General features: G+C 34.1%; 1 protein-coding gene and 1 long non-coding RNA gene across 3 annotated transcripts in view; both read right to left on the bottom strand.

Annotated features, from left to right (window-relative positions):
- The window catches only part of LOC111617780, a 35843-nt gene extending 31700 nt beyond the window's left edge, over positions 1–4143 (bottom strand). Inside the window, exon 1 of one of the 2 annotated variants that reach the window (XR_002755477.1) lies at positions 4000–4143. This is a non-coding gene — a long non-coding RNA (uncharacterized LOC111617780). Of the gene's footprint in view, positions 1–3702; positions 3812–3999 lie in introns of those variants that run through there. The other variant, XR_002755478.1, reaches the window with a different exon arrangement.
- LOC111617779 lies at positions 2059–2942 on the bottom strand. The gene is made up of 2 exons (XM_023359068.1): positions 2817–2942; positions 2059–2748 (listed from the first exon to the last, which is right to left on the bottom strand). Exons 1-2 carry the CDS (start codon positions 2885–2887, stop codon positions 2361–2363), a joined length of 459 nt encoding a protein of 152 aa, XP_023214836.1. The 5' UTR covers positions 2888–2942; the 3' UTR covers positions 2059–2360.
- Positions 4144–13440: the final 9297 nt, after the last annotated feature.

The following is a 13440-nucleotide window of genomic DNA, read 5'->3' as shown; positions in this document are numbered from 1 at the left end:
TATTTTTTTTTATTTTAATTTTATATATGTATATTTTATAATACTTTTATAAATTTTTTAAAATTCCTGTAAACTATATGAAATAGTCATAAATATACCAGTACGTTCTTATGGGTTGGATTAGGTTATGAATTTACTCACAACCAGCATTGATAGAAGTAGCCAAATATAGGCAGCCAACAGTCCAAAACTGGCCCTGCCTGCATATCAATTTTAAGTGAGGCAATAGCATTGAAAGTAATTTATACTTTTGAATGTAAATGAATTGAAACTAAGATTGCCAAGTTTGCAAAGCTTGAATAAAGAATATTAGAAATTTTTCATTTGACCATTGTAACTTAATCCATTGAGACAATATTTGAATTAAGTGTTCCACACCGCCACTTTACACTTTAGAACAGGGGTCGCCAAAGTGGTCGATGCGGCTAGGGGGTCGATGTGGCTAAGGGGTCACAACCTTTTTTTTTTTTTGCTTAGACAGAGACCACAGCGTTTTTTTTTTCGCTCATACACATACACTTGTAATAAAACTTTACGGTGGGGGTCAATGTGAGGCTTTGGAAAGTGATTGGGGGTCGATGGTTAAAAAAGTTTGGTGACCCTTGCTTTAGAATATTACATTTTGGATTCAGTTATACTAAATTATTAGTTAACCTATTAAACCTAAAATAACCTAACTGGACTTACAATTAGCTAACAACAACAGATGTCAAGCAGAATAATTTAATAAAATCAGGGCAGTTGGACAAGTCTATAAACAATGCTCGTAGAATTGCAAGTTAGGTAACTAGCCTAATAAATATAGATCTAATGAACACTAAGAATACTATAAATAAGATGATATATTTAGATAACAATTATAGGTACAGTCAACCCCCTACAACACTGTTGATAATTCCATTTTATATGAATTCCATGTTGTATGAATCACTTAGATTTTATAAATACGTGAGCCGTTCACAGCCTAGCACACACATTTGTAAAATCTAAGTGACTCGTACAACATGGAATTCATATAAAATGGAATTATCAACAGTGTTATGGGGGGGTCGACTGTACTGTCATAAGTAAGGATATCAGTGGTACCAACTTAGGTTATGGGGAAATCAGCAGGATGGAGAAAATTTAGGGAGAGAAATAGTTTAGGAGGAAATGTAGTTTATCAATATTAGTTAGTGAAGTTTCAGCAATGAGTAGGAACTTCCAACAGCCACATAACTCATAACTTCTTATGCGTGAATTTTGTGGACAGATCTGGAGCAGTTTGCTCAACTGTGCCCATGCTGTCTACATCCTGAAGTGAAAATTTGTGTTTCTTTGGATGGTCAAAAGACATTTGTTTTTATATGTATTGCACATGGAACAAAACTATTTAGGGAGAATTTGTTTCAGTTTTTAGGTGGATTTAAAGTCCATTCATAGGTTTTCACACAAAAAATTGGCAATGCTGAAAGCAATGCATAGGCAGTGTTCTCCGACTGTAACAAGATAGCCAGATGTGATAATATCAATAGTTGAGAATTCTGCCCATTTTTAATATGCTATATAATTAAATAGCCCTGTCAAAAAGTATAAAGAGGATAAAGACATAAATGGATACAGATGATGATGTCCACTATCAGGAAAGAAAATGATCTAAAGAATTACTATAATTTCCCTAAGCTAGATCCAAGGCAAATACCTAGAAAACTAGCTTTAGCATTACATAGGCAGAATTAACTTTCAAATGAATTAAAATTTCACAATTTTTATTATTATTACATATTTTCTGAAAAACTTAAAAAGACATTGCAAAAGATACAACTTTAAAAATACATAATTGTTATTTGCAAACTCCAGCAGAAGTTTATCAGTTTTTATGTTTTCAGGAAAATCTAAACAATTATCCAATATATCTGTACAAGCAATGCTATTTGTTTCATACTAGTAATGGTTAATTTAAATTTTATTATTTTAAAATTAATCTTGTATTGATTACTTTTAATTCCAGAATATAGGACAAAGTACTTCCTTTCTAAAGTCAATAAAGGACAGACAAAGTAACTGGCTATCCTTTACAAAAAAAAAAAAAAAAAAAAAAAGTTCGGCCTCCTTCCGAAAAACTATTTTTTTTAACTTTACTAACGAATGGTACTTAAGAAGTATTTTTGTCCACGCGTGCGCCCACAATGTCCTAATTTATTGCTCTTTATGTTATCCGAGGTGCCTTCTACGCTAACCCGGAGAGCGAACTGTCGTCGGCACTTTATAGAATTTTTTAAGAAAGGTGATTTAAATTGTCATTTTATTGCTATCGACGATTGTAATACAGATGTATTTCCAAATAAAGAGTTTTTTGTAAATTTCCTCGGGACCAGTTTCTACGTGTACATCATCTCTGCCATGTGTGACATCTTACGCGGGATGTATACCAGATTGTCGAAATATCCTGCCAATTCGTCGACAGTGACATCGTCCATTCTTGCCTGTCGAGAACATGTCAGCTCACGACTCTTTTCTCCTCCGTCCGACGTCTCGGCTCCCGACGGGCCACTGGATGGCCTCCCTTCCTCCCTCCCAAAACCCGTGTGTGTGGCACCTCCGTCTGTCCGGGTAGGACGGTCCGGAATCTGAAAGAGACGGTGGACGGCTTCGGGGCAAGCAAGGTGTCGAAGGGCTGCACTTCTCGACGTCTTGTTGGGGACGCAGTCCTTGGCCCCATGTCTGGTCGAGGCACCGTACTTGGGCGACTTTCCGTGTCTTCTGGCCCTGGAAAAGGCGGAAAGTTCGCACGTCAGCCCGGGCAATTGCGTCCGATCAACGTCGGGTCCACTTACCCTCCGGAGTCGACTCTCAATTTTTTGAATTCATTTTGTAACCGGCACAGCCGTTCGTCCAATTCTGCCATTTTCTCTTCTCAGTTCTGAAATGTAAGAACAGGAAAAGTTAGTGAGAGATCAAATGGCATTCTGCATATTTTAAACTANGCCATGTTTATTTACAATATATATTACTATATAACATAAAAAGCAATATTTAAATTTTAATGGCTAGGTTGTTTTGTTTATTCATAATAATTCTATTAAAACAAGGCCTTTTTTTTTTTTTTTTTTTTTGAAAAAGTTTAATGCTACTTTTGACTTTTAATGTAAAAATTTGTTTATTTTAATATACTATTTACAATTTTTAAGTATAATATTTAATGTATGCTGTATATAAATGTGCAATTGAAGTCTTCTTTGTAACAAAAATGAAAAGATTACATATGTCTAGTATCTAGTGTTTTTTTATTCTTTTTCTCGGCATTTACCATTAAAGGATTTCAATTTAATGTTTTCGTTACGTTATTAAATCCCGAAAAGGCAAAATGACGCAATTAAGAGGAAGAAACATGATCAGAGAAGACTTATTAGTTTTATCTCATTGAATAAATTCGCATTTCGACACCCACATATTCGTTCAATCTAATAAAATACATAACAAATTATAAATGGCTAGTGAATATTTCCATATTAATACATGAAATATGAAATTAAATAACAAATGACGAAATCGAAAGATTACGAGCGTATTTAATAGTTCTGATATGAAATAAGGCTATTGGATAATAATAATTAAAGTATTTACCGCTATTTCACGTATACACCTTTCAAAACTCGTCAGTGTTAAAATTTAATATACAATTTATTAATAAAAAGATGTTTTTTATTTAACAAAACTTACTTTACACTAGATCGAAAAACGACAACTTGTCATCTGAATTCTAAATTAGAATTACCCACAATTCTCTAGAGATACACTACGCTCTCATCGACAATAACAAGGAATTTTAATATATTGATTTTCATTGGTTACTTTTAAAATGATGATTCACGACGTCCAATAATATTAACCATAACAACACTTTACGCAATGCACACAATACGATCGTGTAAAGGATAAAATTAGAACGTAAAATAATAATATATAAAATTTAAAGCTTTGCATATTTTAAAAAATAAAAAAAATTCTATTATTTACCTTTAGAAAGTTATCGGAAATAAGAAAACGTGCGTAAACAAATAAATTATTTTCGAGAAATTACAGTGCAGGAACTTTCCAGAAGAGATTGTAGACAGAAATCGAGTTCATTGACGCACATGCCCTAGCGGAACTTCGTTGCGTGATACAACTGAATATGTGATTGGCGCGAATATTTTGATAAACAAAGCGGTTGTGTGATTGGCGCAAATGTTTTCTTCTAGAAAACCGACCATTCGGAAATTTTCTAGAAGTATCTTTTCGAGTTATTCGGTAAAATATTTTAGATAAATTTACAACGCTGTCTCTTATTTATATGTATTTCATATTTGAAATTAAATGGAACTCCGAAATAGATTATTTGTAAACAAAAAAATTTAGATTTAAAAAATTTTTAAATAGAATAGGATCAAAATGCTAGTTTATAGCTTTTGTTTGAAGAAATAATTTTTTTTTTTTAATTTGAAGACAGGAAAGTTGGCAAAATTTCAAATAAATGGAAAAATTAAACGTAAAGAAATGCTCATCCTTCAAATCATTCTCATTAATCAAAGATGATCGACAACTTTCTCAAGAAATTGGAAATTAAAATTGATCATTATTCAGCGAAATGTAGAATAAAGTTAATATGTTATGTATTAAAATATTTGAATGTGTTCTTTTAAAATTTGTAATTTATTTTAAAATATCCGAAATGATGCAATAAATTCTTTATCTTGTTTAACTTGTGTTATTTTTAATAAATAGAAACTCTAGCAACCAGTTACGTAACTTTTCCGGCTGTTAGGAGATTTTATTTTAAAAACTTTTATAATATTACTATTAATTATAACAAAAAGGCAAAATTTTGAGGGTAGAATTTAGTTTTTTAAATATTATAAATGCCAAGAACAATTAAAATTTTCATTAAGTCCGGCCCCATCCGAAATATGACACGTGACCTCTTCTATCTCCCCACTCTTTGACCTAGACGGCCGGATGGCCGAGCTGTCAAGGTGGCAGCCTATTGCTCTGGGGGATCTGGGATCGAATCCGAACGGGTCGAAAAATCCCCAGGAATTTTCGGGGGATGATCCGACTGAATATGTCGGCCCCCGTCCTTTACCGCCCGGCCGCCCGGGCTTGTAAAAGTGCCCATAGGGCGAAAAGAGCAAAAAAAAAAAAAAAAACACACATAACATATCTGCAAAATTTAATAGTATCAATTCCCCTTATATAGAAGTATTTCTGCCAAATTTTAAAATTTTTGTTCCATGTGGTCCTGACATATTAGTAAGGTATAAAGCAAAATACACATATACTCGTCTAGGGCACATCCATTAGTTAGGCCTATGTATACAGTTTTTACAGGATCTGTTTGCAAGGATTTGTGACGCGTAGTCACGTGCATTAGTTACGTGTAGTTTGATTGTCGTAATGGCGAAAAATGTAGCGAAAAGGATGAGAAAACAAATAGATTTGGAATTATTCATCGAAGAAGTTAGAAAATACAGATGTGACGAAAAATGTAAATAATTCAAAGATTATTAACAATTTCATTGTTAATAATATTTCTCTGCATATATAATTTCTCTGCATATAATTAACAATGAAATTGTTAATAATATGCAGAGAAAGCATAGCAAAATCCGTATCGTCGTCCATGTTTGACTCTTTACCACAATTGTAGAACTGATCAACAGATGTCACATTTCCACGTAACGTTCATTAACTTAATTACTTTCATGTATTGTCTTCATAATTAACTACTTGATAAGTATCATCATGAAGAACTTTCCAGTGAGAAGTAACTCAGTATTGTGGACCTGATGAAGAAAAGTTTTTCTCTTGAGAAAACAGCATTAGAAGTTGGGTTGGGCATTTGAGTGTATCCAGAATAAAAACAAAATAGTGAGCTACCATATCACGAAAATTTAAGAGCTGGCAGAAAGAAAATGTTGAGCACCAGAACAGAAATCTTTGATAATAAGTGAACATTGTGATACATCATCACAAAGGGGAATTGAAACGTGGCTTAGGAATAGAAGTGAATACTTCAACTATCCGCAGGTAACAATTTGAAAGCTTTAACCAAATTACATAAACAGAAACGTCTTATTTTTGCTAAACGCTACACAGACTGGACCTTAGAAGATTGGAAGAGGATTGTATGGTCAGATGAGTCCAAAATTAATAGAGTTGGTTCAGATGAGCGAAAATGGATATGAACTAAATCAATGAAGTCTATACCCATTTTCGCGAGAAGCACAAACAACACGGAAATTTGGTAGTGGTGGTCTTATGGTCTGGGACTGTATTACCTATTTTGGGCCTGGAATGCTGTGTTCTAATAGAATGAATAGCGTTATTTACACTGAGATATCTGAGATACTTCACAATTATTTGTTACAATCTGTTGATTATTACCACATTGATAGGAGATCTTTCATTTATCAGCAAGATAATGATCCAAAACATACATCCAGGAGGGCAATGTCATGGCTTCAGGATCAAAATATTAGCCTTTCTTGAATGGCCGCCTTAATCGCCTGATCTCGACCCGATTGAATACATCTGGTTCCTTCTTAAACGTCGCTTGTTTGACTATGCAGCTTTGCCTGAAGCATCCACCAATTATGGGAACGTGTACAAGATGAGTGGAACAAAATAACATTGCACAATTGCAGGAATATTATTAATTCGATGCCCGATCGCATTAGGAAGGTTTTAAAGGCCAAAGGAGGCTACACTGATTATTGAAGTGTACTTTTTTCACAAATATGATAGATTTTTATCTGCATCAAAATCCTCCAATGTATATGTTTTTTGTATGTTACTATCATTAATAAAATAATTACGTTGTTCAGAATTATACACTGTTATTATAATTAGCAAGGTTGCAGCCGAAGTTTTCAACGCGAAAACGTGAACGTTCACGTTGAAAACTTCGGCCGCAACCTCGCTATTATATACTTAAACGTTAAAAGTATGCAAATAAATATAAAATTTTCGTACTAAATGTGCTTTGCAGCATTTTCCAGTTCTTTAAAATAGTCTCCTGCGTTCTTTGGGAGTATTTTGACACTTACTGCATATATTGTATATACTTAGGAACGTCAAGAACTTGTGTGGAACCAGGAATAGAGCGGACTTTTTTTGCTTCTTAGCAGGCTCCTTTAAGTCTTTTTTTTTGAACAAATGAAATACATACAATGTTTCTTAAAGATTATATTTTCTATTAGTAAAAATAACTAATTTTATAAGGGTAGGAATCACTGCGTGCTTCTAAGTTTTATTTAGGCTCCAGAAATAAATTGTACATACTGTATAACGTGTAATCTATTTCTCTAGATAAATTCCAAAAGTCTCAAAATAAGACTTCTCAAAAAACCTCAAACCTCTAAACAACGACCATTTTTATGTTTTCGCCAGTGGTCGTTGTTCATAAGTTTGACTGTACATTATCTTTAATATCAGCACAGTGCCAATAAATTAGAATTACTGCAAACAACTAATCAACCATTGGCTATGATTCATAATATAATGTATTTATCCAGCTAATTTATTTGATTAACTATAATATGAACGTATAATTAATGATGTAAGTCGATGAATTCGTATTCTGTGTAATAAGAAAATTAATGAATCATAAACTAAAACGAACAAAACGCGATTATGAATCTACAAAAGAATGCAGGTCTATAAAAAATGTAACTCACATCTAATATTGAATTTCCAAGTTATTTTTGTTTATCCTTAATATTATATAAATGATTAAACTATTTACTTTATATTTTATCCAAATGTAAACTGCTAGAAGAATTACATTATTTCAAAAAATAATAAAATTTTAGCGCTCTAATTAGCACATTAAGCATATAGATTATATTTACTTATGTCTGCATGATATGTACAGTAATATTAAATTCGACAAGTAAGTTATAATTAAATAATTTAACAAATAAACTAAAATATTATTATTGTATTATTACTTAATTATAAATACAATGATGATGAAATTTAAGTTAATTATTTGTTATTTTGCTAAACAATATATTTACAAAGATAAAATCTGATACTTGCTTTATTATATTTTATGTAAGGTGTATTTTTTTAAAACTCTTTCCATCTTGTTAGCACTAAAATGACCTTTTTAGGCCCATTGCCAGGTCCACACTGGGGGTGGCTGGGTGGTGAGGAATGGAACTCGTGTTCCAGACAAACCAACGGTCGGATGAATAAGTGGTTAAAGTGTTGCCCTACCGCTCTGAGGACCTCGGAACAAATCCAGACGCGTTAAAAACCCCAGAAACTTTTCGGGAGTGGTCCATCCCCCATATGTCGGTCCTCACCTATTACTTTCTGGTTGCCCCCAAAATTCCTGGGATTGTTTCTTGGGATTAAATCCAAGAGATCAACTTCGGAAATCTTTTTGGGGTAGGTTGTCCCGGATACGGCAAGCATCGAATATTTCTTATCTCGTTTAAAACTAAAAAAGGAAAAACTAACAAAGCCTTCAATCCAGGTCGAAAATCCCACACATTACAAAGTACCGCAAGATTGGTATTAATGTGAATAGAACGTAGAACGTCATCGATTTTCCTAAAAAAATAGTAAAAACATAGACAAGATTAAAATATTTCCGGAAACGATGTAATACATTCATGATTTATTAGTAGTCTACTTTTAAATATCAGATTATAATAAAATCGCAGAATAAATTCAAAACTTGATAGACACGAAAATCTAGTAATTTATACAAAATAAATATAATTATGAGATAAAAATTTTTATGTAATATAATTTATTTAACGATATTCACCATGTATATTCTTACATATTTCTGAGTACGTTTTAAATTTGTTTACAAATATGACGCAGTCATAAAGTATAGGCCTAACTTTGGATGACAGGCTAATGGTTCGCAACCTTTTTGAAGCCACGGAACAGCACTATTACTAAAATCATAAAATAACAACAAAAATATGCATGAACGTGCCCTTTTATTATAAATTAAAGATTACAGAATACATTTTAAAAAACATTTAAAAAATTGTATTTTTAGAAACTGTAAAATAAATCTTTTAGGTGGCTGAGCGGTCTTCGTCCTCGCATTTGAATGTACTAGACCCTGAGCACTGGGAATTCGGTTCGTGGGTTCGCGCCTCGCTCGGACGGGCTGGCAGCGTGGCGTTTTCCGGGTTTTGTCGATGGCGATAGGGCCAGTTTCCAATAAAAGTCCTTCTTGAACTCATTCTTACCCCTCGCGCACGTTTAGGCCGGTTCTTCGGTCGCATAGCGATCATTACAACTCTATCGGAGAAAGAGCACATAAAGCTAGAGTCTAAACCAGTAGCGTGCCGTCATTAGAAGCGGTGAATGCGCCGCTTCCCTTGTATTTTCTAAAAAATAAATACATATTAATTTTAATTATATGAAAATAATCGCACACTATTTTGTTATAACCGCATTATGTATCTTATTACAAATTTCTATACTACACGTGAAAAAAAAAGATAGGATTGCTATTGTATATTCGAATATTAGTGGCGGAGTGGAAGCGCTGTATTGTCAGCATCCAAAAAGCCAGATTCGCGCATGCGCTTTACAGAGCACCAACCTCACCCGGTTTAGCCGGTGGAAGCCTAGGACCTCGGGTGGATGCTACACGTATACCGCATCCAATTCTATCCAGGACCGGTTCCGGGCTGTTAGCCGCCCGCCCGCTAGATATTTGGCCGCCCTCGCCCGATTACGTGAATCACGAGTAGATTTATAACTTAACCCAACGGATAAGAATTTACTGGTATGTTTTTATGATAGTTCTGTATAGTTGACAGGAGTTGAAAAAATCCATTAAAATATTTGATATTTTTATTCCGCTCTCCGATTTTATATTACTCACGGATTTCAATGTTAAACCAGTGATATTACGATTTCGTGAGTCTCACCTTTAAAGGGATGTAGAAAAAAACGTGTACAATTCTTGTATAATGTTAAAAAATTAATTGTTACTTTGACAGCATCATTTACAACTAAATTTAAGGAATGAGAGAGATGCACGAGGTACAGAAAAAGCTCTAGAATTTGTTTTCCTTAAATTTACGATTTATGTATTTGTTTGTCATAAAAATTTGTCTTTCCACTTTTTCCCGAGACTACAAATATTCGAGTACAAACTGGTTTCGACTTATGTAAGAACGCCGATTGGGGGGAGATTTTTATTCCCTACCGTCGGGATGGTCTAAGGTCTACGTGTATGTGGGTGGAGGTTTTATGAGGCAGCAAAAACAAGTGTTTTACCGAGGAAAACTGTTTACTCCGGACGATAATGCTTACATAAATTCTTTCGTTGGAAAGGTCCTGTGCTGTAGGAAATTTCGACGTCGATTCTGGTCTTGCGTCGTAGGGCCCCTGGACAGTGTTGAGCAAAAGTTCGAAGTCTCGAAAGTCGACGCACAAAAGATGAAAGGATGCACGAAGAAACGGAGATACACGAACACAACAGAAGTCTAGTGGAAGTCTCCGTTGTCCTTGGAATTGGTGCTTTTATCCTTTTTTTCGATGTTGGTTTTTTGCTAATTGGATAGACCTTACATCACCGTTTTTTAATTAGTCTTCCACCTGTCTCCAGGTGTAAATGGAGCTCCTTAAAGTTCGCGAGAAAGGTCGGCTGGAGATTGTTTATCCGACACCATCTTTTCGACTCTGATCGCGTTTAATTGTTGACTATGACACCTACGCTCATTTTGATATTTTTTCTAGTTTCGTTTTACTTTCCAAACTGCGTCTTAACTTTTAATATTTTAAATTTTCTTCTTTTATCTACAATTTTGTTTTTCCAGTTATTCTCTATGAGCGTCGACGTCAAAGTCCGGTGTCGCCGATTCGACACTTATATAATTTGCTTTCTTGACGATTGAACTTAACAAACTTTTTTTTAGTATCTTTCCCTTTTGGGGGCTATTTCCGGGGCCTCATATTTATTTCTACTTAAGTAGTAGTTAAATAATTAAGCGATTAGGGAATTGGGAACATAAAACCTTGACGAAAGAGCTGAAATTTTACTTAAACAAAAGCTTAACCGAGCCGAGTACAGTGGGGACTGATTTCTTCGTAATATTAGATGTAATAAAGAGAGAAATTTTTCCAGTTCAATGACAGTGACCGAAAAGTTGTAAATTTTGGAAATTTCCATGGACAACACCTGGTCCTAAAACGAATTAGTTAGAAAACAAACGACAAACAATCTATTAAGTTTAACATATTTAGATTTTTACAGCTATGTTTAAAATTTACAACAACCCTGTCACGTCCTTTGTATACTAGTGATGTGACAAAAGAGGCATTTGACATTGACCGGTATCGGCACTCTCGGGATTTGGCAACCCGCGTGCATGCACCTACCAGGACCGTCTCTGATTCCATTCATTAGTCACTCGTAGACAGCTATTTGACTAAGGCTGTGTACACATTAGGCGTTTTTAAACGCGCGTTTTAAAAACAGTGGCGTGCGGTGACATTTGATGATAGGGAAGCTGTGTTTCTATAAGAAGCCGACATCCAGGGGCAATCAGTCAATCGCGCGTCAGTGATGGTCAAGGGTCCGTTCGTATCGTTTATTCGATAAGCCAGTAAAAACCGTAGACTTTTCTAAATGTATTTTTAATATCACAATTACATTCCGAATCGCTAGCCACGATATAAGTGCTACAATTAAAAATAAAATAATAAAAACTTATTTGGTGAAATAAAATGTGTGGTGGATGTACCGGTACATACCTGGTACAAAATATTCTTCAATTGTATGAATACACTTTTAAAGAAAATTATAATTAAATATAGTTTTGTGGAGAAATGTACTTACATAAAAATAACATAAAATATTCTTTACTTTTTAAATCTTAAAACAATGCACTTAGTCAAATAGCTCCCTACGAGTGGCTAATAGATGGAATCGAAGACGGTTGCAGAGCGTGCATACATGCAGACTGCCAAATCCCCAGGGTGCCGATACCGGTCAATGTCAAATACCTCTTTTGTCGCATCACTAGTATCTCTCAAAGGACGCGACAGGGCTGTTGTAGATTTTAAACATTTCTCACTATAGTTGTAAAAATCTAAATATGTTAAACTTAATAGTCATATGTTTTCTAACTAATTCGTTTTAAGACCAAGTGTACTAAGAAATTTCCAAAATTTACAACTTTTCGGTCACTCTCATTGAACTGGAAAAATTTCTGTCTTTATTACATTAATAATACCAAGAAATCAGTCTCCACTGTACTCGGCTAGAGATGGTTCGGTTAACCTTTTGTTTAAGTAAAATTTCGGCTCTTTCATCAGGGTTTTGTTTATGTCCCCATTTCCCTAATCGCTTAATTATTTAACTATTTCTTAAGTAGAAATAAGTCGAAACCGGTTATTTTGTACTCGAATGTTTGTAGTCTCGGGAAAAAAGTGGAAAGACAAATTTTTATGGCAAACGGATACATAAATCATAAATGTAAGGAAAATAAATTCTAGAGTTTTTTCTGTACCTCGTGCATCTCTCTCATTCATTAAATTTAGTTGTAAATGATGCTACCAAAGTAACAGTTAATTTTTTAACATTGTACAAGAATTGTACAATGTTAAAAAATTTTTTCTACATCCCCTTAGAGATGGGATATAATAAATCGTAATATCATTGATTTATATTGAAATCCGTGAGTAATATAAAATCGGAAAGCGGAATAAACATATCAAATATTTTAATGGATTTTTTTAACTCCTGTCAACTATACAGAACTATCATAAAAACATACCAGTAAATTCTTATCGGTTAAGTTATAAATCTACTCGTGATTTATGTAATCGGGTGAGGGCGGCAAATATCTAGCAGGCAGGCGGCTAACAGCCCAGAACCGGTCCTAGATAGAATTGGATCCGTTATACGTGTAAGCATCCACCCAAGGTCCTAGGCTTCCACCGGCTAAACCGGTGAGGTTGGTGCTCTGTAAAGTGCATGCGCAAATCTGGCTTTTTGGATGCTGACGATACAGCGCTTCNGATATTTCGCCTCCCTCGCCCGATTACGTGAATCACGAGTAGATTTATAACTTAACCCAACGGATAAGAATTTACTGGTATGTTTTTATGATAGTTCTGTATAGTTGACAGGAGTTGAAAAAATCCATTAAAATATTTGATATTTTTATTCCGCTCTCCGATTTTATATTACTCACGGATTTCAATGTTAAACCAGTGATATTACGATTTCGTGAGTCTCACCTTTAAAGGGATGTAGAAAAAAACGTGTACAATTCTTGTATAATGTTAAAAAATTAATTGTTACTTTGACAGCATCATTTACAACTAAATTTAAGGAATGAGAGAGATGCACGAGGTACAGAAAAAGCTCTAGAATTTGTTTTCCTTAAATTTACGATTTATGTATTTGTTTGTCATAAAAATTTGTCT

The sequence above is a fragment of the Centruroides sculpturatus genome, unplaced genomic scaffold (genome assembly GCF_000671375.1).
Source record: "Centruroides sculpturatus isolate CEXI.00-Female unplaced genomic scaffold, Cexi_2.0 scaffold648, whole genome shotgun sequence".
Classification (NCBI taxonomy): Eukaryota; Metazoa; Arthropoda; class Arachnida; order Scorpiones; family Buthidae; genus Centruroides; species Centruroides sculpturatus.
This window is presented reverse-complemented; position numbering and strand designations above follow the sequence as displayed.